Source organism: Neophocaena asiaeorientalis, unplaced genomic scaffold (assembly GCF_003031525.2).
Source record: "Neophocaena asiaeorientalis asiaeorientalis breed wild unplaced genomic scaffold, Neophocaena_asiaeorientalis_V1.1 scaffold268, whole genome shotgun sequence".
Classification (NCBI taxonomy): Eukaryota; Metazoa; Chordata; class Mammalia; order Artiodactyla; family Phocoenidae; genus Neophocaena; species Neophocaena asiaeorientalis.
The window spans coordinates 4,962,517-4,986,495 of record NW_020173979.1 but is presented as its reverse complement, the minus strand read 5'-3'; the positions used below and the strand labels follow the sequence as shown (position 1 = coordinate 4,986,495).

Here is a 23,979-nt window from a genome sequence, read left to right as displayed (position 1 = left end):
CCCCGACCCCGAGCACGGTCTTTCTCCCTTGGCCTCGAGCTCACAGCCCTCTTCTGTGCCGCAGCCTGATGGAGTGTGCTGCAGAACACCCAACTATCTCCAAGTCCGTGGAGAACTTTGTGAACCTGGTCAAAGGCCTCCTGGAGAAGCTGCTGGATTACCGGGGCGTGATGACGGACGAGAGCAAAGACAACCGCATGAGCTGCACTGTGAACCTGCTGGTATGTGCGCGGCTCTCCCCATTTTGGGTCAGATCGGAGTCTTGGGAGCAGGTCTGGCTTTGGGTTCCACTATGGCTCTGGATAGGGAAGCAGCACTAAGGGCTTTAGAAGTCGGACAAACGTGAGAGTGTCCTTGCCCTGACATCCGCTAGCTCTGCGTCTTGAAGTCAATCATTTCACGTTCCCTGTGCCTCAGTTTATCATACATATGAAATGGGAATGACTATAGTTGGCTCTCCCTATCCAGGGGTTCAGCATTTGCTGATCCAACTAGAGATTGAAAATAATCAGGAAAAAAAATTCCACAAAGTTCCAAAAAGCAAAGCTTGAATTTGCCTCATGCTGGCCACTATTTACATAGCATTTACATTGGATTTACAGCTCTTTACATAGCATTTACATTGTTTAAGTAATTATAAGTGATCTAGAGGTGATTTAAAGTATATGGATGTGCGTAGGTTATATGCAAATTCTACGCCATTGTATTTAAGGCACTTGAGCATTCTCAGACTTTGGTGTCTGTGGGGGTCCTGGGACCAATCCCCTGCAGCTGTCAGGGGATGACAGTATTTCCTTTAGCATTTAACACACAAAGAAGGAAGGTGGCAGTATAAAGAAGTTAAGAGTATGAGTTTTAGAGTCATATAGGCTATGGGTTCTCATCCTACCTCTGATAATTAATAGACTACACAAGTCAAGAAAGTTTTCTGAAGTGTTTAGTTTTCTTATCTGTTCCATGGTGAAAATAATAGTACCTATTTCATAGGTTGCGCAGTCCTGACCCATGGTTAAATGCTCACTGTGTGTTTGTTTCCTTCTCTTACAGAACGAAGTAATACTGATAACTAGTATTTATAGAAAATTACTATGGGATAGGCTAACCAGAGCAGCTAGTCCCAAACCCAGACTCTTCACCCCTGTACCACACGACCTGCCATTGGCCAGCTCCCAAATAGTCTCCCTTCAGATGTACTGTGATGTGGTTATGAGACAGCTAGTAGCAGCCACAGTGCTTCATACTCACCATGCCAGCCCACCCTAAAGTGGTTAAAATGAATAAAGTTGACCAAAAGACCATGTGGCATCTATCACATCAATCCCCCCTGCCATTGCCAGTGTTCCAGAAATATAAATCCTGTCCCCATAGTTCTGTTGTGTGTCTTCTGTTTACCCTAAGTGGACTCTTTTTTTTTTTTAATTCTGTAGTTAAAATACACTTCCTCTTCAGTGATTTGAAAATGACTAACATACCTGTAATGAATGCTGAAGTCATTACAATTCAGCAACATTATGTTAAAGTGTATTATTATTTATTTTTTTGAATTTTATTTTTTTATACGGCAGGTTCTCATTAGTGATCCATTTTATACATATTAGTGTATACATGTCAATCCCAATCTCCCAATTCATCACACCACCACCACCACCCCCTGCCACTTTCCCCGCTTGGTGTCCATACGTGTCTACATCTGTGTCTCCTCAATGTCTGCCCTGCAAACCGGTTCATCTGTACCATTTTTCTAGGTTCCCTAAGTGGACTCTTTTTAAACAGCCCAGATATTGCCATTGATTTTCTGAAATGCTAAGGGGAGTTTAAAACTCCTGATTACAGCAGAAAGGAATTCATTGCTAATGACTCCACAAGGCCCAATTTACATAAAGAGCACCAGGAAGAGGGGTTTTCCAGGAGTTTAGCAGTTTCTCTCTCTGGAGAGGTAGAAGTTGGTTGAAGAAACTGACCTTCAACTGTCAGAATCTGACCTGGGAGAAAGTTGGGACAGGCAGGTCTATAAGCAGTTAGACTCTGCTAGATTTTGGTGTGTGGCTTAAACATGGTATCAGGGAGAAGAAGAGGATGGGGTGGGTGTGTCTGGAGGTCTAGTATGGCTCTGCCACCCACTGACTATGCTCTCTGGAACACCTGGAACACATCACCTTGCCCTCTCGGAGCCTCAGGTGCACATGGATGCATTGAATTAAACCTGGGTTTTCTCAAAGTGTGCCTCAAGGATGGGGTCCCCACCTCCTGGCTCAAAATCTGTAAGGACTTGTTTTAAAATGCACAGGATTCCAGGACAACTACTGGTCTACATGAGCCCTGAGCTGGAATAGGTATTGCCAGGCTTAAATGTTTTTGACTGTGGAATCTCAGCATAACTTCTGAGAGTTCTGCACTATCAGAAGTTATGATCTGTTGTCATCACTGGGATCTGTTGTGATTACTATTACTCTATTGCTATTACTCTGATTCCAACTCAGTTCTGCCTGAGTGCACGGTCTGGGCTTTCAAAGATCAAGCTGGGCTGCCTTTCATAGTAGACTTCGTCAAAGTAAACGGCCTCAATCTTGGCATCCCTCAGTGCAGCCAATAGCTGGATTGCACCCCCCGATGTGTTGGCTGACATACTTCCTCTGTCCCTTTATAGTCTAAGGATCAGGGAAGTGACTTTCAAGGCAGAATGAGCTGTTTGATGCATTCAGGAAAGTAAATTTCTTGCTCCCACCTCGCCCAGGTAGTACATAGCAATCTCCTCTCACCTTCATCACATTGCCTTCCACCCCTGCGGCTCTGCAAAGAAAAATACTCATCACTGTTTTTCCTCCCTTATCTAGAATTTCTACAAAGATAATAATCGGGAAGAGATGTACATAAGGTAAGATTTTTGTTTTCTAAAACCCAGACCTGCTGTGTCACTCTCCTGCTCAATATCCGTCGATGGCTCCCCGCTGCCTTCAGCATAGAGTTTAAGCATATCTTGTTGACACTCAGACCCTCTTTGTTCTGATTCCTATCCATCTCCCCAGATTCAACTCCTTCCATCTCCTACAATCAGCCCCCCAAATCCACTTGGAGTTCTCTGACCTGCCATGCTGTTTTGCTGTGGATTGAGCTGATGAATTGCACTTGCGTTTGTTACAAGATTGGCATGCGGAGCCCTAGTCCAGGGTTGGTAGTTAGAACATCCGCCAGCCCAGATCTGAATGGAAAAAAATACCAAGATGTATGATGCCCGCTTCTTTGTAGGCATTTAAAAGATACGTATTTGCACATCATATGAAGGATTTTGGGGGGACATTCGGCTGAAGCAAAGAACTCCCTTGCCAGTGTGTCTCAGGAGCTCATTTTTTTCCTCCAAAGTTTTTTTTATTGGTACTCTTACTCATTACAAAAATAATACATACTTATTACCAAAAAAACCTCATAAAATACAGACAAGCAAAACAAAAAATGAAATAAACTCCCATAATCTGTCCATATTCCCAGACCCTTTTATATTTATATGTAGATCAAATTCTATGCATGCCTAGTTTCTGCAAAAATGAGATCATATTGCTCATAATTTATTCCTTGCTTGACAAGAATTCCATGTCAACAGAAGTATTTCAACTTAATTTTTAATGAAACTATAAAATTCCCTTTCCAGAATACACCGTAATTTATATAGCCAATCCTATGTTGTTGAATATTTAGGTTGTTTCCAACTTTCTTCTATCATAAATAGCACAATGACAAAATTCTTGGACATACATATATCTTTATGCATCTCCTTATGAGACAAAAGCCTGCAAAGTGGCATTGACTGTAAGGGTTAACGACCAAGGCCCTTTCAAGGCTTTTGACACATTCTATCAAAGACCGGAGACTCCAAGTCCAAATTCACTCTGCAAAATACTGCAAGTATTTTTAGGTACTTAGTTTAGCATTATTCCAGAAATAAGAACTATCATTTGGAAAAAAGATAATTCCGTAGGTTGTCCTGAGCTTGGTTAGTATTTATAACATCACTAGACATGACTTATTGTAGTGGCATGGGGCTTTGGATCCAAAGGGCCTGGGAGGCTTTACCTTTTTTCCTCTGTGACCCTGGATAAATCACTCAGTGTCTTCGGGCTGAGGTTTCCCCATGTAGAATGTTTCCGTTCTGTTCTGAGGATTAAATGAGATGCTACAGGTAGAGTGCCTGGCACATGGTTCTCTCCCCCAACATCTTTTCTTTTCTTCCCATTTTAGAAACACAGATGGGGAATCCCAGATTTCCATAAGTTTTGGAGATGTGAATGCTATAGTAATCTAGGAAGACCACATTTGCCTAAACCAGACATTGTAAACAGGATATAGTATGAAAATCTGTCCTATTTGGCAGGCATAGTATTTAAAAACATTTTTAATTGGTTGCCAAATTTTAAAACTCTAGAGATGTTACATAAAAATCAAAATTTCCCTCTTCTGAAAAACTCAGAAGGTATGGCAACACTGGGCCCTCATCCTGTCCTGACGACCACTGCCTAGGCTAGGTGGTAGTGGCCCCTTTAGACGGGGGCAGGAGTGCTCTGGTCATGACATCGTTTCCATTCCCCATTGAATTTCATCCCATCCACCTCACTCAAGCTGCCCACCTGGCATCTGTTTGCATTCAGATCCCTAGTCGGGCCCATCAGGGTGTCTTCCATTGGGCTCTGTAGTTGATCACCAAACCCTTGAGTTGACAAAGGATAGGAGGGGGTGCCTTGGCCAATTAAGGAGTTGAAAGCAGCAGGGAAGCTCTCCCTCTGACTACTCTCTTCAGATTTTTTGGACCCAGTCATCAGGAATCTAAGAGACCAAGGCCAGGCAGGTGGAGATAAGACAGGATTTGACCGTCTACGCTGGGGTTTTTAAAGGTTGACCGCAGGCTCAACACTCCTTACACACACGCCACGTGGAGTTTCCCTGAGAGCTCTATTGATCAGCAGAAAGTTAGGGCAGCAGGAGTGACTGTAGAGGCAGAAATAGCTGCTATCAAAACCTGGTTCTGTCTATTTCTAGCTCTATCTACTCTAGTGTAGGTCTCAGTTTTCTTACCTATAAAAGAATTGTTGGGAGGATGAATTGATATAATATATAAAGCACCCATTAGTAGAATGAATAAATGAATGAAGAATCTCTCTTGGATGCTCCCCTACTCATCCTCTTACCTTGGGATCCCAGCCCAACTGTCACACTAGGGGAACCTTTCTAGAAGCCCTACCTGGATGAGTCCTGCTCTCGTAGTACCATAGACCTCTCCTTCAGGGCATTGATCACAGCTGTATTTTGGCAATTACTTATTTGATTATTTGATTGATGCCTGTCCCTTTTCCTAAATTATAAATCCCAAACCCTGAGAGTGGCATCTGCTTTTGCCACCATTTATCTGTAATGCCTGGTACAGCCTGTGTGCTCAGTACAGCTTTGCTGATTGAATAAATAAATGAGCAAAAGGTCACTAGCTCATTAGTTATCAGAAACCACTAATTTAACTTTCTTCCCCTTAAAATCTTTGGCAGTCCCTACCCTGAGTTCAGGCAGCCTCCATTTGGCCCTCTGGCCGTGTTTTATGTAGCCAGGGACATTAAGCTCTAGCTCCTCCTTGGGTGACATTCTAAGCAGAAAGCTTTCTTATAAAAGGAATCTAAGCCTGAGCATTGAGGCTTGCTTTGAGTACAGATGCTTGAGCAGCCCTTTGTTCCCTGTAGTTAGATAGCCAAGGCAGAATATTGGCATGGTTACAGACAGCACCTTTCCTCTTGGAGGAAGGACCAAGGGCATCACATCACAGCATCTTCCCTTCACCAATTACCAAGAGCTGGGTTTAAATAAATGCTCCTGATGACGTGCAAGTCACCAAAGCAGTGGGGGGTTTTTGGCTCTGGATTCTGTTTCCAGCAGTGGCAGGAGGGAATGTTTTGTAGAAGAACGTGGTTCACAATGATAACAGATAATAGCTGTCGCTGCTCAGCACTGGCCACGGGCTAATCGCTTTCGGTGCCTACTCACATTTATTAGCAGCAGTGCAGGCTGTCACGCACAGAGCCTTTTATTCACGATCTGCTTGTCCCTTTATAGGCCCAGCAACTCTATAGGTAGGTTCTCTGAGCACTGCCATTTTACAGATGAGCAAACTAAGGCACAGAGAAGTGAATTCACTGCCCCTTAACACTTACCATGTACCAGGTAATTGACCTAAGCTCCCTTCCTTTGTTCCTGTCCTGTTCTTAACACCTTTCAACTGTAGGCTCATTCTAGGATTCAGAACTGGATTGTCTCATTGGAAGAGGGTGGGAGACGGGAGTGTGGTTACAGTTGAATAGTAGGTTCTCTCTGCTGACAGCTCCAGGCCTCCACGTGAATATCCAGTCTCTAGCCCCTGGTCCACTTCCTTTGCTTATCAGAAAATTCAGTTCCTTTACATCTAGAGGGCATTGAAGAGAGGGTAGGAGTTGCCCTTTACAGGGCTATGGCTTGTCCATGCCCTTGGAGTTGTACAATGATTAGGGCATGGGCCCTGAAGGCAGTTAGACTGGGATCACGTTCCAGTTCTTCACTCGTTAGCACGTGACCTCTGACAAGCTATTTATTTCTCCTTCCCTGATTTCCCTTACTTGTTGTACTGCACTGGGCAGAGTCTTCAGTATCAAGTTGAATACTGGCTGGAATGTTACCTTAACTTCTCCAGGCCAGAATTTTCTTATCTGTAAATGAGAATTCTCAATGGACCTATTTTACACGATTGTCAGACAGGTTAAATGATCTGAGGCATTCAAAATACTTAGCATGGTTCCCGTCATACACTAAATGCCCCACGAGTGCTAGGTGCTATCACTGTCACCCATGCGAGTCTGGATAGAGGGAATGGAGGACTCCCTTGTGACTCAGTTGTTCTTTCTGGCCCGGCCCTACCACCTGCCTGCTTATTATTGCACCTGGTGATTTAGCATATTTCCCCAAACAGGTACCTGTACAAACTCCGCGACCTTCACCTGGACTGTGACAATTACACAGAGGCTGCCTATACACTCCTTCTCCACACCTGGCTTCTCAAGGTACTGCCTTTCCAGTAAAGGGGATTCATGCTGGGATCCCCGTGGAGCCCTCACAGCAAGTTGAAGAGTGAAAAAGAAAAAGAATTAGCCAAATACATTTTGTTCTGCTCTGTGTCCCCAAACTCTTAACCTGGCAGGTTACTTTTCTGCACTGCTTTGTCTGGTCACATAAGGTTTCTAGTGACCCTCACATTCAGCAACAGCAACAACGCCCGAGATGCGTCTTGCAGTTTCACATAACATTCAAACTGTTTTATATAACATCCAAACATCAACTGTAAATCATTAGCATGCCCTGTGAGCTGTTTTTCTTCTCTTGAAAGTGCTGCTGGAGCAGGACAAAGTCTGTAAGATTTCCTTTGGCTTTTGAAGTGCTGAGACCATGTCCTGCAGGGTTTCAGAGAAAAATCCCACAAGCCATACACATGAGCCAATGGGGAGTCAAATAAGTGTAACTCCACAGAAATGAGGAGGCGCTTCCCGTGGAAACTGCAGACCAGCATCTGTCTGATCGACACTCAGGGCGACAAGGAGGCCGGCAGGGGTGTTTGCAGGGCTTCCCCCCACTCCTCAGCAGTCGGGGAGACACCTGCCTCAGGTGACTGTGTGTGTCCTCTCTCCGCAGTGGTCAGATGAACAGTGTGCTTCGCAGGTCATGCAGACAGGCCAGCAGCACCCCCAGACCCACCGACAGCTGAAGGAGACGCTCTATGAGATCATCATCGGCTACTTTGACAAAGGAAAGGTAATTGGTCCCTGCCCTTCCTCTCTCCGTGGAAACCCTAGCTACCAGAAAGGATTGTTCTCTCCCGTATTTTGCACCCAGTCCATCTGCAGGTCTGGTCAGCTCTCCCGCCCGACCCTAAGTCTGATCACTTCTCTCCATCTCCATTCCTTCCACCTCCATTCAAGGCACCAACATCATCGCTCACCTGGACACTCAGTGAATCCTAAGCAATCTCCCTGCATCCTCCATTCCCCCCAACAGATCATCCTCCGTATGGGAAGCGGTGATCATAAAACATGCATTGGATCACGCCACTGTCCTGCGTACAGTCATCTCAAATGGCTCTCCCAGTCCACTTAGAACAAATTACACAATCCCTCCCATGACCCATGAGGCCCCACACGAGCTGTCCCCTGACTACTTCTCTCATTTCATCTCTGCCAGGCTCCCTTTTGCTCACATGCTCTATGCCAAGCTCTTTTCCACCTCAGGGCCTTTGCACTTGCTTTTCCCAGCTTAGAACATTTCTCCTCCATATCTTACCATGGCCAGCTCCTTCTCACAGCTCAGGGTTTTGCCCAAGCAAAGGATGTCACGTCCTGAAGGAGGCCTTCCCAGACCACCTGAGACACAGCAGCACTCCTGCCCTGAGTCACTCTTACTGACTTATCTTCAGAGTACTTATCACTATCAGACATGACCTTGATCATTTTGTTTTTCCTTGCTCATGTCTGGCTCCCCACTTTAGAAGGCCATGAGCACAGAGACTTGCCTTGTCCACTGCTAAGTGCCCCGTAGCTAGCGCAGAGCCTTACGTATGGGGCCTAGTAGATATATATTGAATAACTTAATTCATTGAATGTATGAATGACATCATGGTACCATCATTGATCTCTAAACAGCAAGAACAGGATGTTTTGTTGGGTTAGGTCTGGAGGTTGGCCAGACCTGCTACTGCCCATCCTCCAGTCTCCAGTAAGACCTTCAGGAAACACCAACCCAAATGCTGTAGGAAGCATAGCACGGTGGTTAAGTGCTCAGGCTCTGGGTTTCAAGCCTCGTTCCTCTACCACCCACAATCTCCTTGGCCTTTCAGAGATTCCAATTCCCCATCCATAATAGTGGGACATTAACAGTACGTACTTCCTAGTCGCATTGTGAAAATTAGGTGAGAAAATGCATGTAGAGCACCTAACAGAGGACCTGGTACATAGTAGTAGCTTGTTAAATTTTAACTGTCATCATTATTACCTACTCTGCCCTCGAGGCCCCAGTTGACTGGCCACTTCCTCTGTCAAGTTTTTCTTGAGTCCTCCAGCTTCCGTACAGCTCTGCCTCTCCTCTGAATGGCAAGGCCTCTTACAGTTCATCAAGACACAATTTAATACTTAATTTTGGCCTGTTCTGTCACTGCGGTTCATTGCATCTGTCTTAGTCTGATCTTCCCACCTTCCCTGGAAAGATAAAATGAGGTAATGTCTGTGGAAGGGCTTATAAATTCCCAGGAGTTGAGCAGTTGGAGAACACTGTCTTTATAATTTACAATTATAAGCCTCTTGAGGGCAGAGACTCTGCCATCCCTGGAACCTCCTGTCCTGCTGACTCGATGTCAGAGCTTACTCTTGGTTTATGAGCTGACTAAGTTGGTCACAGTGTGAAAGCCCCAAAAGGACATGTCAAGCCTTGTCCTCTGCCAACTATCCAGTTCAACCCACTCTGTGCTGAGCAGAGAGGAAAAAGGCATAATCCCCAGTGTCAAGGGGCTTATCATCTAGTGGGCAAAGCAGACATACCGATTATCATCTTGTTTTGCACACAACCCTTTGGTGTTGTGCAATAACGGGGAAAGGAGGCGGGAACAGGGTGGTATTAAAGTACTTTGGGAGCAGAGAGGAGGGGGCAGATGGGTATAGCTCACCCTGGAAGCCACTGCTGTCGTAGCTTCTAGAATGAAGCCCAAACTCTTTAGCATCCCTTTAACTTCCTTTCCCCATATCTCCCCTCATGGAGACTCATTGATCTAGACACACACAATGACTTTCTACTCCATAAGTCCATCTGTCATTACCTGGTGGACTCCTCTACATCCCTCAAAACCCAACTAGTACATCTGTTTATGTGTGTGCTTTACCCACTTCTGTGTCATGAAAGCAGAGACTGTGTCTTGGCCATTTTTATCACCGTTCCGTCAGTGTATACCATGCCCAGAAGCCAGCAGATGCTCAGTAACTAATGTATGAGACTCAGGGATCAGGAACTGTCAGAGGTCTTAGTGACCACATGGGCAGACCTGAAGGAAATTCCAGGTATCTGACTCCCTGCCTGTCCCCCTCCTTGGCCCCTTAGTGATCTCTTAACACATGGGGAGAGCATTTCTGGCATATCATGGTGGGAAGTTGGCAAAGACCTCCACTTGAGCTGAACAGTCCCCTGGCCCGGCCTGGGGGTTTTAAAGAAAGCCCCAGGGACTTCCCTGGTGGCACAGTGGTTGAGAATTCTCCTGCCAGTGCAGGGTACCCGGGTTCGATCCCTGGTCTGGGGAAGATCCCACGTGCGGTGGAGCAGCTAAGCCCGTGTGCCACAACTACCGAGCCTGCGCTCTAGAGCCCTTGAGCCACGACTACTGAGCCCACGCACCACAACTACTAAAGCCCACACACCTAGAGCCCGTGCTCCGCAACAAGAGAAGCCACCGCAGTGAGAAACCCACACACTGCAACACAGAGTAGCCCCCGCTCACCGCAATTAGAGAAAACCCACGCGCAGCAACGAAGACACAATGCAGCCAAAAAAAAAAAAAAAAAAAGCCTCAGCCCAGCCTGGTTTGTGGACTTGATTCCTCCTGGCACATAAAGCATTTTTATGCTGCTCACTAAGCTGTCCATGGGTTTACAGCCGTGGCTCCTCCACTCAGCACTTGCCTTTATTTATTTTTATGCTTGGATGCAGAGAGAGCACTTTTGCGACAAAGCACACACTGCGTTTTGGCAACGTCGCCTCTCTCCTCCCCCACCTCCCCCAGCTTTTCCATTAAGGTGCATCTTCCATTTTAAGCCAAATGTGAAATGTAATGGGTGTCCCTTGAGATTGCCAGATCTCCAGCCCACCCGGCACCTCCCTCTGCCTCTCTGCAGAGGTTGCTGACCCCTTTGATCAAGGATGGAATGATAATCTATTGGTTTCAGTCAAAACGGAGCAGATGAAAAGGACCCCCTCTGTCCAGAGTTTGTTTTTCAGATTTTTTTTTAAAGATGGAAAAGACCTATTTAAAAAAAGTTTTCATCACTCTTTTTCATGCTGCCCCCTGCACAGTCACCCTAAATAACACCGTTAAGAAGTGATGGGTGTAAAGTTTCATTTACGCAAGATGAATAAATTCTAGACATCTTCTGTACAACGTTGGGCCTATAGTTAACAGTTCTGTATTGTGCATTTAAAAATCTGCTAAGTGGGTAGATCTCAGGTTGTGTCCTCACCACAAGTTTTTTAAAAAGTGAGAGAAAGAGAGGGAGGGAGGAAGGGAGGGAGGGAAGAAAGTTGGCCAAAGGAAAAAAGAAAGTGACGGACTGGCAGAGTGGAAAGCTCCTAAGAGCGAACGTCAGGGGAACTGGATCTGGCCTCAACTCTGTCCCCGGAAACTCGCTGCCCTCTTACTTCTTTGTGAACCATTTCTCTTTGGGAAATGGGGTTACCACCTCCCTGCCCCACCGGCACACAGGAGCTGAGGCAGTCAAATGTTCATTTACTGAGCACTTCTAAGGGAGGGAATGAAGCACAAGGTCGAGGGTCACACTCAGGTGTGCATCCTGGCCCTGCTTTTGGTTGGGCGTTTGACCTGGGGCAAATGCTCTGCTGATCTGAGCCTCCATTTCTCACCTGGGAAATGCAGAGGCTACTAGTCACCTCTCAGGGTGGTTGTGAAGATCCCGAGAGCATGTAAATAAAGTGTCCAGCCTCGTCTGTGGGTGTTCCATTATTGATCACGAAACTAGGGTGAGAGGCAGAGGGTAGGTCTGCTTCCTGGGAAACGCTCAGCTCCCTGGGTGTGGGACTGGGTCCGGGCCAGAGTAAGGCCCGTGGCTCAGTCCCAGGAGAGAGCTGCCCTGGTCCCTTCCTTAGCAAGGGCTTTGCAAGCCTGGGGGTCCCCCTAACCGTTGTCTCCACGACCTTCCTCGTAGATGTGGGAAGAGGCCATCAGTCTGTGCAAGGAGCTGGCGGAACAGTATGAGATGGAAATCTTTGACTATCAGCTGCTGAGCCAGAACCTGGTAAGCTGTCCCCAGGGGGAGCTGACTGCCCTGGAGGCTGGGTGCTCAGGGCCTCAGCCAGGCAGAGAGGCTGGGCAGAGGGGGAGGCGGGGCGGGAAGCCACATGGGGTTAGGACACCAGGAAAGGAATGGAAGTAGGGCCTGAGCTGAGCCAGGCTGTGCTGAGCATCTCCCTCCCAGTTGGGAATATTTCCAAAGGGAGGTCTTCTGGGAAAACTCACCAGTTTCTCAGATGGAGCGTTAAGTACCTGCTTGGCGCTGGAGCCGCTGCTGTTGCCCACCCAGTAAACACTGTGCTACATTTGCAGGAAAATTCCCACAAATCACTAGGCCAATTAAATAAAAACGCAAATGCGCGCTTTCTGATTAACAGGTAAATCACATTAAAATGCTCCCCATCTGGCCATCCCCATTAGCTCCTCGAAGCTTGTGACTTGGTGGTACCAGTGGAAAGTGGGAGGAAGCCAGCCTATCCTGCTTATGCCGCAGAGGCCAGGGCTTGCGGGGGGTGGGGGGGTGACCCCTGCAGGGAAAATGCAGAGCTTTTTGTCTGCTCCCCCCACTCTCTTCCCGCTGGCCTGAGAACCAGGACCCCAGGGCCCCATCTGAGCCCATTTTGAGATGCCAGTCCAGCTGTTTGTAGGGAACTGTAAAACGAGAGAATGTTGGAAGAAGATTGATAGCTTTTTCTGGTGGGGGGATGGACATGGATTATAGTGTTCTAAGGTATGATGCAAACACACACAGTACTTGCACCAAGAAACACTTATATCTACCTGAGTCTGTCCACATAGTTGTTTGTGGGTGTGGAGGCACGCACGCCTTCTAAATGTGTGCAGTGCACAGGCACACACAGAGCACACATCCATGCACACACACGTACCCAGTATACATTCACGCACACGCTGATGGGCATGCACATCCATGCACCAAGCCCACATCGCACAGGCTTCATGTCCAGGGCCACACACATTTATCTTCCATGTTGTGTCCAATTTAAGATGCACCATTCTATTTTACGTGCCCCATCATGATTTCTCTCCAGCTAATAGCAATTGGGAGATGCCATTAGGTGTAAAGTAAAACACAAACTATTTTCAAAGATGTTAAAATATGAAAAACACACACCTCTTGGAATTGATGAAGTATGTTAGGTGTGCATACACAGGAAGACATCTGTATCCGGAAACACTTATCCATCCATAGGCCGTCACAAACACACTTCCAAGTGAGAGTGGAGTGACGATGCTGCTGGGGGCTCTGAACAGTTGGCTGGATTCAGTTCCGTACTTCCTGGCTGCGCTGTGAGATACCATTTCTTTATCTGCAAAACAGAGATACAATTCCATGGGATTGTCAAGAGGGCAATGCAAGTAAATGTGCTGGTGCAGGTAGCGTGATTAACAGGGTATCTGGTTACAGCCATTACTATTATGATTACAGACAGTTCCATGACTATGCAAACATGTGCACTCGGCACATTGGTTCTGGTGGAAGGATCCCATCTTAACTGTGGCCTCTTGGAGTTGAATGTGCCTTTAATACACATCTGTGTTGTCACAAGCTATGAGTTTTCTTCTTCCAGGTCCAGCAGGCAAAATTCTATGAAAACATCATGAAAATCCTCAGACCCAAGCCAGACTACTTTGCTGTGGGATACTACGGCCAGGGTTTCCCCTCCTTTCTCCGGGTAAGTCTGTGGGTGACGCAGACACAGGCCAGGGATCCGCGGCCTTGGCATCCCGGCTCTCCCTCTGTGCTTTGAGGCTCTGCTTGTGCTCAGAACCTGTGCCCTTCTCTGTCTGAACGCTGTCCCCACCTTCACACACACCCCAATCCCCCTCCATCATCAGCACCTCAGCCACCCCCCGTGTTTCTCTACGTACACAGCAATCAGAGCTGCCTTGTGAGGTAGTGAGCACCCCATACTGGGAATGAGGAGCTCAGAGAGGCTGGAGGAGCTCTGCTACCCAGCAGGCACTGCAGAGCACTAGTTGTCAGACCTTTTGGTCTCAGGGCCATTTTTTCTCTGAAAAATGATCAAGGCCCCTGAAGAACTTCTGTATTTGTAGACTTTATCTGTCTACCTTTACGATACTCAGAATTAAAGCTAAGGAGATTTTTAAATGCAGTTGTCCCTTGGTATCCACCAGGAATTGGTTTCAGGACCCTCTGCAGATACCAAAATCCAGTACTCAAGTCCCTTGTATAAAATAGTGTCGTATTTGCATATAACCTCCTAAGTGCTTTAAATCACCTCTAGACTACTTATAATACCAAATACAATGTAAATGCTATGTAAATAGTTGCTGGAGTGCGGCAAATTCAAGTTTTGCCTTTTGGAACTTTCTGGAATTTTTTTCAAATATTTTTGATACACGGCTGAATCCATGGATTAAGAGCCTGAGGACACGGAGGATTAACTGTATCCATTTATTTAAAAATAAGAAGAATAAACCCATCATACGTTAACATAAATTAGATCTTTGTGAACATGGCTGTATTTTCCAATAAAAATTAGTGCACGTAGTGAGCTTGTTTCATATTTTTGCAGATCTCTTAAATATCTAGATTAAGAGAAGGCAGCTTAGATTCTTATATCTGCTTCTGCATTCAATCTGTTGTGATACCACACATCATGCCGCCTTAAACGTATACTCATGAGAGAATGAGAGTGAAAAAGGAAAATGGCTGTTATGATGAAAAGAGTTTTAATCTTGTGAGGCCCTGACGGGGTCTTGGGGACCCTCAGGGATCCCCTGGAGCACAGTGTCTGAACTGCTGCTTTCCGGGATTATTGATTCATCGTGGAGAGAGTTGCGTTAGGTCAGCTGAAGGCTTCCCTTCTGGTCTTTGAGTCTGTGGTTCAATCCTCAGGTCAGGGAGATAACAAAAGAAACCTGACCTCGCCTGATTGAGTCTCGTCAAGGAGATAAACCACTCACCACTGCCAATCGGTGTGGCAGTCAGGGTGGCCCTCCGGAGTGAGCTGCAGACGGGGGAGCGAGTGAAGTTTTCCTGCGTGGAATAGAGATGACTTCCCACACCTGATCCTGCATCACAGACCCCTGGGGAACTTGTTAAAAGTTCATGTTCCTGGGTCCCACTCCCACAGACTCCATTTCAGCAGGTCTGGAGTGAGGCCCAAGAATCTGAACTTCTGGAAGGCTCCTAGGCTTTTGTGATGAGAGACCAGGTGTGGAAACAAACACTGATATATAAAGGTCAGTGGCAGACATGGGTTTGAACAGAAGAATTTAGGGGCCATTAGAGGCAGCACAGATATGGTCTAAAACAGGGTTCCTCACCTTCAGCTCTGTGGACACTTTAGACCAGGTAACTCTTCGCTGTGAGGGCCTGTCCTGTGCATTGAAGGATGTTTAACAGCACCCTGGGCCTCTACCCACTAGGTTCCAGTAGTGGCCCTCTCTGGAGCTGTGACAACCAAAAATGTTTCCAGGCATTGCCAGCATCCCAAATCACCCCCTGTTTGAAAACTACCAGTCTAAAAGAAGCTAACATGGTCAAGGAACAATAAAGAGCGTGTTTCCATGGATCCAAGTGATGAAGGACCTGAATGCTGGTCCCTTCCAGCCCACAGGTCCAGCCCACATGGTCCAGCCCACAAGGTCCATTAAAGGCAGGAGGGAAACTGTGTGGTCAAGTAAATGGGAGAGTGGGTGTGACACAGTGAAAGCTGAGTGAGGAATTATTCTGGAAGCTGCACATAAGATTGTTTGAAGAAAAAGTTCTCAGCATCCGTGATCTCCTCTCCCTTTAGAACCCATCTTTTTAAAGAAGTGGTGTGTCTAGCTAGAAGGTCAGTGACTTGAGCTCTTCCTTTCTTTCCCTTGGGGAGAAACAGAGAGTGGAGAGATCTGTAGAAGGTCCCAATGACAAGCCTCCCAGCTTTGCTTGAACCATCTCCTCCAAGGCTGGGCCCTGGGATCTCTGATGGGTGTCATTTCTCTGCAGAACAAAGTGTTCATCTACCGAGGGAAGGAGTATGAGCGAAGAGAAGATTTCCAGATGCAGCTGATGAGCCAGTTCCCCAACGCAGAGAAGATGAACACAACCTCTGCCCCCGGGGATGATGTGAAGAATGCCCCAGGCCAGTGTATCCTTTAAGAATGCCCCAGCCAAGGGCCAGGCATGGGCCGCCCTGCCGGGACTTCAGTCCACAGAGCCCCGTCTTAGAGCTCAGAACTGCTGCCAGAATCATTGCAGTGGTGCCAATATTAGTGTCCAGTGTGGGATCCAAAAAGAACCCATCTCAGGAAACTCTAAATGTTGCATTCATTGATAAATTCACTCACTCACTCATTCCTTCATTCTTGTGATGAGTCCTACCAGCCCTGACTCTGCCAAGCCTTGTGCATTGTGCATTGGAGACTACACTCACAAAGTGGTTCTACCTCCAGGGAGCTTTCAGTGTAGCAAGTAAAAGACATTGAACAGCTAATTGCATTGTTAAATATGCATTTAGAAAAACGTGATCAATGCTAAAAGAAAGCCGTTCAGCTTGCCGTGATTGGGAGGGCAGGGAACGCTTCCTTGAGGAAGGCGATGTTGAAGGTGAGGTAATGAGCCAAAGCTTAGCGGGAGGTGGGAAGGATGACCCAGACAGAGGGAAGAGCCATCATCCGCAAAAGCAGAGGTTCCAAGAACTGAAATGGTGCCACATTGCCCTTATAATAAAATCAAAACTCCTGACCAAGGCCTGCGAGGCTGTCTGTCCATCATCTGACCCCTTCCTGTGTCTCCAATGTCATCGCCTCCGACTCTTCCTTCCCTTTCTGTCTGGCCACACAGATCCTGTTTCTGTTCCTTAAACATGCCCAGCTTGTTCCCGCCTCTGGGCCTGTGCATTTTCTCTTCCCTCTGCTTGGAATGCCTTTCCCCCAGCTCCTTTCTCACCCATCAGATCCTAACTCAGTGTCACCTCCCACAAGGGGCCTTCCCTGGTCACCTTATCGGAAGCCTTCTGGACTCTGTTATCTCAAACCCTGTTTGTTTGCTTTAGAGAACTGATCTCAATCTGTCGTTATCTGTTGTGCTCTCAAAGACAGAACTAGAACAGAAGCTCCGGGAGGGCAGAGACCTGCACTGCCATGCTCACTGCAGTAACCCCCGAAGCCAACTCTCAGAAAATACTTGCTGGTTAACAGAAAGAGAAAGAAAACAAGAGAGAAGGAAAAAGAAAGAGGAGATAGATAGAGGAAGGAGGGAGGGAGGCACCACCGATGGAGCCAGCTCTCTGGAGCACACAGAAGGCCAAGGTGACGGGAGATGGTGCTAGTGAGGTTTGGTAGAGTGTGCTGGAAATGGGCTCCATTGAAGCAAAGCATAATGTTCATAAGGCCGTTCTGACGCTGGGCTGGGTCAGGGCTCGGGGTCAGAGAGGGTACAGACCCAAGGATAAGGCAGACAGCTGAGCGACGGGGGAGGGGGCACGTTAACCTAGCCTGGCTCCTGTGTTGCACCCTGTAGCACACATTAAGTTACATCCTTTAAAATGGGGCTGACAGGTTGCATGGCTGGTCTGCTAAGTCTGCCGAACCTTAATCCAAATATTTTCCCCTCGCGTGATAAATATTCATCTGTAACCTTTTCATTGTGCTCGCCTGCCCTTCATGCCTGCTCTACCATGGTTGTTTGCAGGAGGAAATGCAACCGGTGGTGGGTCTGGCTGGTTACAAATGGGAGTTTGGTTATAGGCGAGACATGGGATTAGTACTAAGGCCCTTCTAAGTGGATATCCTGGTGTTGAACAACTCTGTGACCTTTTAACTCGTGGTGGGAGGGGAGAGCTCGTGTGACTGGGCCACGTCATTATACGCAGGCCTGATTCAGCTCCAGGAACCAGGTAGAAAAGAGAAAGTGGGAGGGCTGACATTTGCTAAATATCCTCTTCATGCCACACATGAGACTGAGTGTTTTATAACTAATTGTTCTAATCCCCATACAACCCTATTAGGTGGGTATTGATTTTCCCTATTTCATAGAGAAGGAATATACAGGGCAGAGAGGTAGGGTGGTTTGCCTAGGGTTACAAAGCTAGTTAATGATGGAGTTGAGATTTGAACTCCAAGATCTGTCTCAAAGACTGCATTCTTTCTGTAATGCCATTGTTTTGTTTAAGATTAGTGAACAGAATGTTCTTTGTTAACTATTGTAACATGATGGCGTACCAGGCATTTTCATGCATTGTTTCATTTTATCCTCATAGTAATCCTGCGAGTTAGGTAGTATTACTCTGCATTTTGCAAATAAGAAAACTAAGGCTCAAGAAAATGTAAGCAGCTTATACCAGGTCCCAGGAATTGATGGAACTAGGATTTGAACTCGGGTCGGATTTTTGCCAAAATCTAAGCTCTTAAGGCTCTGTTCTCTTGCCTTTACGTGTTGCAAAGCTGACAAGCAGTTTGAAAAGGGGACAAATCTCATGTCTTCTCACTTAGGTATCCAAGTAGTGGAAGACATTTGAAAGCAAAGGTCTCTGTTGGGTCTCTCCTGTCCCCCGCCCTCTCCTCTGCCTAGACCTTGGAGCTACAGTTCCATGTATAGATTCAGCACGGTTCCATGCATACATTCAGCACATGGTGAGAGAGTCGAGCCATGCATCCTGCTGGACGTGATCGGAGGGCTCTGATGTCACTGGCTTCTCCAGGACAGGTTTGGATTCTTCTCTTAGGCCAAGTCCAATTGCTAAGATCAGTAGACATGGTTTAGAACCTACTTTAAAATAGGGGTTGGCAGACTTCTCTGTAAAGGACCAGATAGGACATATTTTAGTCTCTGTGGGCCATGTGTCTCTGTCACAATTACTCAACTCTGCTGTGGTGGGAGAGCAGCCGTAGGTAGTACATAAACGGACGGGTATGACTGTGCCCCGATAAAACTATATTTATGAACACCGAAATTTGAATTTAATATATTTTCACACGTCACATAATATTTTTTTCAAATATTTTAAAATATAAAAAGTATTCTTAGCTGTGAGCCCTACAAGAACAGGCAGTGAGCAGGATTTGACCCGAGGGCCACAGTTTGCCAGTCCTGCTCTAGACTTAATCCAGGGTGATTTCTCTCCCAGAGAAGGCTGTGTGCTATTTGACTTGAGAAGGGAGGTAGTTTTCCTGATTATGGAAATCCTCCCAGTGAGGTTTATTCATTTGTGTTAAGTATTGCTCGCTCTTGCCCTCTCCTCGTGTGTGTGTGTGTGTGTGTGTGTGTGTGTGTGTGTGTGTGTGTGTGCACGCGCGTGCGCGCGTGTATGTGTGTGTGTCTCTGTGTCTCTCTGTCTCTCTCTGAGGCACTCTCATTTAATGTGGAAATACTCTTCAGAGGTAAAACAGATAAAGCCCCAAGACATTAGTATGAAGTGAACTTATTGGGGGAGGGGGATTAAATTTAACTTGGAATTATATTTCGGCCATTTCTTATGTGTGAAAGAGCCCTAGCCTCTGCATCAGAAAGCTCACAGTCTGGTGGGGAAGCAACAGAAGGGAGAAGAGAGGTAGCTGGAGAGATAAGAGTCCTAAGTACAGATGCGTTGCTTTGGAGGGTCAGGAAGGAAAAGGACACCTGGATGAGGATAGATTGAATGTTCATGGAGCTGTGGGGAAATAGTCCACACAAAGGGAACAGTATAGTCTGTTGGACACTCAGAGATAATGGTGGGAAATGAGTTGGAATCATATTAGAATATCTGAATACTCCATATTCAGATACTGGCATATTTGAATGCCAACAAGAGGAGTCTGTGATTCCTTAGTTGGCAGAAGTGTCAGGCTTAGGGGAAGAGTTTTTGGAGTTATGGTGGTCATCAGGTAGAATAGAGGGATGAGAGTACTTGGATACCTGAAGAAGAGAGATGGGTAAAGAAGCCATGGAAGGTAGGGAAAGGGAAGTAAGGTCCAGGGATGGGACCAGTGACTACTGACCTTGTTTATTTGGCTTGCCATATTATCGATTTACAATGAATAAAGGTCTAGAATAGGCATGACAAAGATCTGGCACACCTGATGCCTCTCCTGTATCCTGTGCCCATGGCAGGCATCACTAATCGATCATGGAACTCTTTCCCACTGAGCCTGGACATGGCCTTACATTCCTGCCCCAGACAGTTACTCTCAAACTTTCAGAGTTGGAGTACAAAATGAATGTATTTGCCTTCTCTAAAGCAGTGCTTCTCAAACTGGAGCGTGCATATGAATCACCTGAGTATCTTATAAAATACAGACTCTGATTCAGTAGGTCTGAGGTGGGACCTGAGGTTCACCATTTCTAACACGCTCTCAGGTGATGGTGATGCTGCTGGTCAGAGGGCTGCCCTGAATAGAAGTCTGGAATCAAAGAACCCTGAGCTTAGGGTTAAAAGACCCCAATACAGGCCCTTGCTCTGTGCTCACAAGCTGTGTGACCTTCAACAGGTTGTCCAGCTTCTTTGACCTTGATGTCCTTGTCTCTGGAAAGTATGATTTACGTTAACAGCGCTGCTCAGCAAAACCGGAGGGGTGAAAGGAGACCATGGGGAGACGTGCGCTGCAGTTGATGGACAGCTATAAATGCATTAGGCGTTATTCTTGTTAATGATAATAATACAGCAATGAGAATGATAATTAAGGACTACTAACCAACTGTTAGCAGAGGCTGAGCCCTGGCATGGGTTGCAAGTGACGGGCAGCTCTGACAAGGACCACGGTGACTGCTAACTGGTCACTAGGACCTAGTTGGCGGCCAGCACCCTGAGGTGGGTCACTCGTTAAAAACTTGGGCCCAGAAGGACTGTCCTGGGAGGTCTCACCTGGGACCTGCTGTGCTTGGAACTGTCCCCCCGACCAAGACGTTGTGAGCTCTTAACTGCGGGAATCACAGACATCCAGTGTTTCACTGTCCAGCCCGTCTTGGATGAACACCCAAGGTTCAAGAATAAGCCGGTGCCTGACCAGATTATGAAGTAAGCCCCACAGCTCAGGGGAGGGAGTGTTGGGGAGGAGCATCCCATGGGGCTGCCAAGCCGAGCTGGTGGCGGGACAGGCCGTGGTGTCTTCTAGTTCCTTCCCTATCTTAGCCAGCCTGTCCTCCCTTTTCCTCTTGGGAGAAGCATCACCTCTCCCATGACCCCTCTTGGCTCTGCCCCTGAAAAGGCTGACACCAGAAATGGCCAGGGGGGAGCGAGGGGTGAGGCTCACCATGTGGCAGAGCGAGTCTGCAGGAAGCAGCAGTGGGCTTCGCTGAAGTGGACGTGGAGAGCCGGTTGCTCAGGTTGATCCCAGAGTGGCTCCAGAAATCCACAGCCAGAGAGCATGGGCAGACAGGCGACAGGCAGGTGGGGGACAGAGGGACGGTGCTCAGGCCGAGCACTTTCTCCAGAGGGACGCCTTGTAGGCATTCGTTAAGGTCGTGCATTGACAATGGTTGTGTTCAGATTACGATGTAAAAAGGGGACATTAGAGGAATTCCCTGGCTGTCCAGTGGTTAGGACTCGGCGCTTTCACTGCTGAGGGCCCGGGTTTAATCCCTGGTTGGGGAACCCACAAGTTATGAGGCACAGCCAAAACATAAAATAAAAAATAAATAATAAAATAAAATAGGGGACACTAGAGGAAGCAGCATGAAGGCAGGTGTGATCTGTTTAATGCCAGATCGCAAGGTTAGGGATGAGGCAACAAAGCAGGACATCTGTGGGATCTGCGGGGCACCACGCTGCCCCCTCCAAGCTGTCTGGCTCACCCCACTCAGGCCCAGACACCCAGTTGAGCACCTCGAGTGGCTTAGGAAAAGGCCTCTCTTCTGGGAAGACCCGTTGGAAGCAGGAGCTCCTTTGTGAGAGGAAAGGCCTGTTCCTGCGGGGAGAAGCAGCCTCACGGCAGTGCAGCACATCCTCAAGCTCAGCTTGGAGCTCAGCCTCCCGTCACCTCTCGGCCAGGCACCCTTGGGCAGGGGATGACCACCATACAGCTAGCACCATGCCCTGCTGGCCCTGACGTTAGAACCGCCCCAGAGGTTCAAGGGAGAGTGATTTGGGGGATGGCTGGGACACCTAAAGAGATCCTTGGAAGATACCCCTGGGACATTAGCCTAGGACCTTAGATGTATCCAGACCCTTCATTGAGATCACAAGAAACAATAACCCAGGCACCACTATGTGCATTAGTGATAGAATTCCAACTTTGGGGGTACCCTACGGGGTGCTATGTTCTCATGAGGGCCTAAGACCGACTAGCTTCTAAATCATCTTACAAGGAAAGCCTGGTTTTAAATGTTGCAGCGAGGACTCTGCCAGACCTGGAGTTTACCGTAGTGGGCCTCCCTGGACAGTACAGGGTCAGGTCAGGTTTTGCTATCAGGAGCCTCAGCCTCTTTCTGTCTTGCAGCTTTTATAAGTCCAACTACGTGCAGAAGTTCCACTACTCCCGGCCAGTGCGCAGGGGGACCGTTGACCCTGAGAATGAGTTTGCCGTAAGTATCTCCCCTCCCCTCCCCTTTGGCAGCCTTGATCGTTGCCCAGGGCCTCCTTTACCAACCAGAGCCTGCACCTGCCAGAATCAGAATTGGGAAGGGCATCTGATCCAAAGCCAAAGGAAGGAGCGCTAACTTCCATTGGTACGACGACACCCATTCTCCAGGCTCTTCCGTTGGGTTTGCTTTCCCATTTCTTGAGCCTCTCCACTCTCTAGATACCACCCAGGCCTGGCATGAGATGCACCTTTCAACCTCAGGGAGTTCACAGTCCCCAGTGTCACTGTGTGTTTCCCAGCCAGGACCTACCTGTCTTCTATTCCCGAGGGCCGAGGCTGGCACGAGGAGACAGCTCCAAGTCTCTCTCAGCTCTTTCCCTTGGACTGTGATTCTTTGCACTGGGGGAGTCACTGTCCCTTGAAGAATCTGATGAACACTGTAGACCTCCCCCCAGAAAATGCAGGTGGATGCATTCAATATTGCCTAAAACTTCTGCCTGTTCAGAGACCCAGGTTAAAACTTACTGGACCCAAATCCAGGGAAAACTTAAACTTCACCTTGGGAAAGGATTCTTCAGGGTAAAGTGGGAGCGTATTTCTGAGTCTTGTAATTTTTATTCTGATTCCGGGTGGATAGGAGGCCTGGGGGCCTGGCTGGGTTCCCACCAAACTCTGATGGTCAGGTTTCATGTGTGTTGCTTTCCTGCCCTTGCCACCCCTGCCCACGGGACAGTCGATGTGGATCGAGAGGACCTCCTTTGTGACCGCGTACAAGCTTCCGGGCATCCTGCGCTGGTTTGAGGTGACTCACATGTCCCAGGTGAGTCTGTGGGGCTCAGGAGCCTCCTGAGACTGGAAAAAGGGAAATGCTTTTGTTCAAAGCCACTGCAGGAGTCCAGGAATTCTGGTGCAGGAAGGGACCTGAGGCAGCATCCAGTTAACCTGCTTTCAAATTTTTTTTTTTTTTAAGCATCTGATAACATTTTTTTCCCTGCAAATGAAAGGTACCATAGAATCCGGTAATAAAGCAGATGAATGGGGAGCTTCTGTGGTTGGGTGCAGGGAGAGGAAGAGGGCCTGGAACTCAGTCGACACAACCACCCTCTCATATCCTCCCCTCCCAACAGCCCTTTGGGGACCCCTCTGCAGAATCTCACTATGAATCCATTTTATACTTGGATAAACTGAAGCTCAGAGAAAGGAAATTACACAGAGGCAAAGCTCTGGCTAGAATGCAAGTATTTGAACTCCATGGGGCAGATAGCATGTATTTTGCTTCTCAACACACTTCAGGGTCTCCATGTCCTCAAACAGCTGGGGATCTTGCAGCCCTCAGGATGCAAAGGTCAGTCCGGTGAAATCTGAGAAGCAGGGACATATTCGGGGTGTCTTATTCACTTATTCATTCAACAAATATTTAATGAGTACCTAACACATGTCAATCAAGCACCTAG

General features: G+C 47.4%; 1 protein-coding gene across 1 annotated transcript in view; it reads left to right on the top strand.

Moving 5' to 3' along the window:
* The window catches only part of DOCK2 (dedicator of cytokinesis 2), a 408,357-nt gene that overhangs the window by 362,440 nt on the left and 21,938 nt on the right, over positions 1-23,979 (top strand). Inside the window, exons 35-44 of the mRNA XM_024753337.1 lie at positions 65-221; positions 2,835-2,875; positions 6,974-7,064; positions 7,690-7,809; positions 11,970-12,059; positions 13,645-13,749; positions 16,035-16,176; positions 20,940-21,021; positions 22,442-22,526; positions 23,259-23,345. Of these exons, the coding sequence (XP_024609105.1) occupies positions 65-221; positions 2,835-2,875; positions 6,974-7,064; positions 7,690-7,809; positions 11,970-12,059; positions 13,645-13,749; positions 16,035-16,176; positions 20,940-21,021; positions 22,442-22,526; positions 23,259-23,345 (1,000 nt within the window). The remainder of the gene's footprint in view (positions 1-64; positions 222-2,834; positions 2,876-6,973; positions 7,065-7,689; positions 7,810-11,969; positions 12,060-13,644; positions 13,750-16,034; positions 16,177-20,939; positions 21,022-22,441; positions 22,527-23,258; positions 23,346-23,979) is intronic.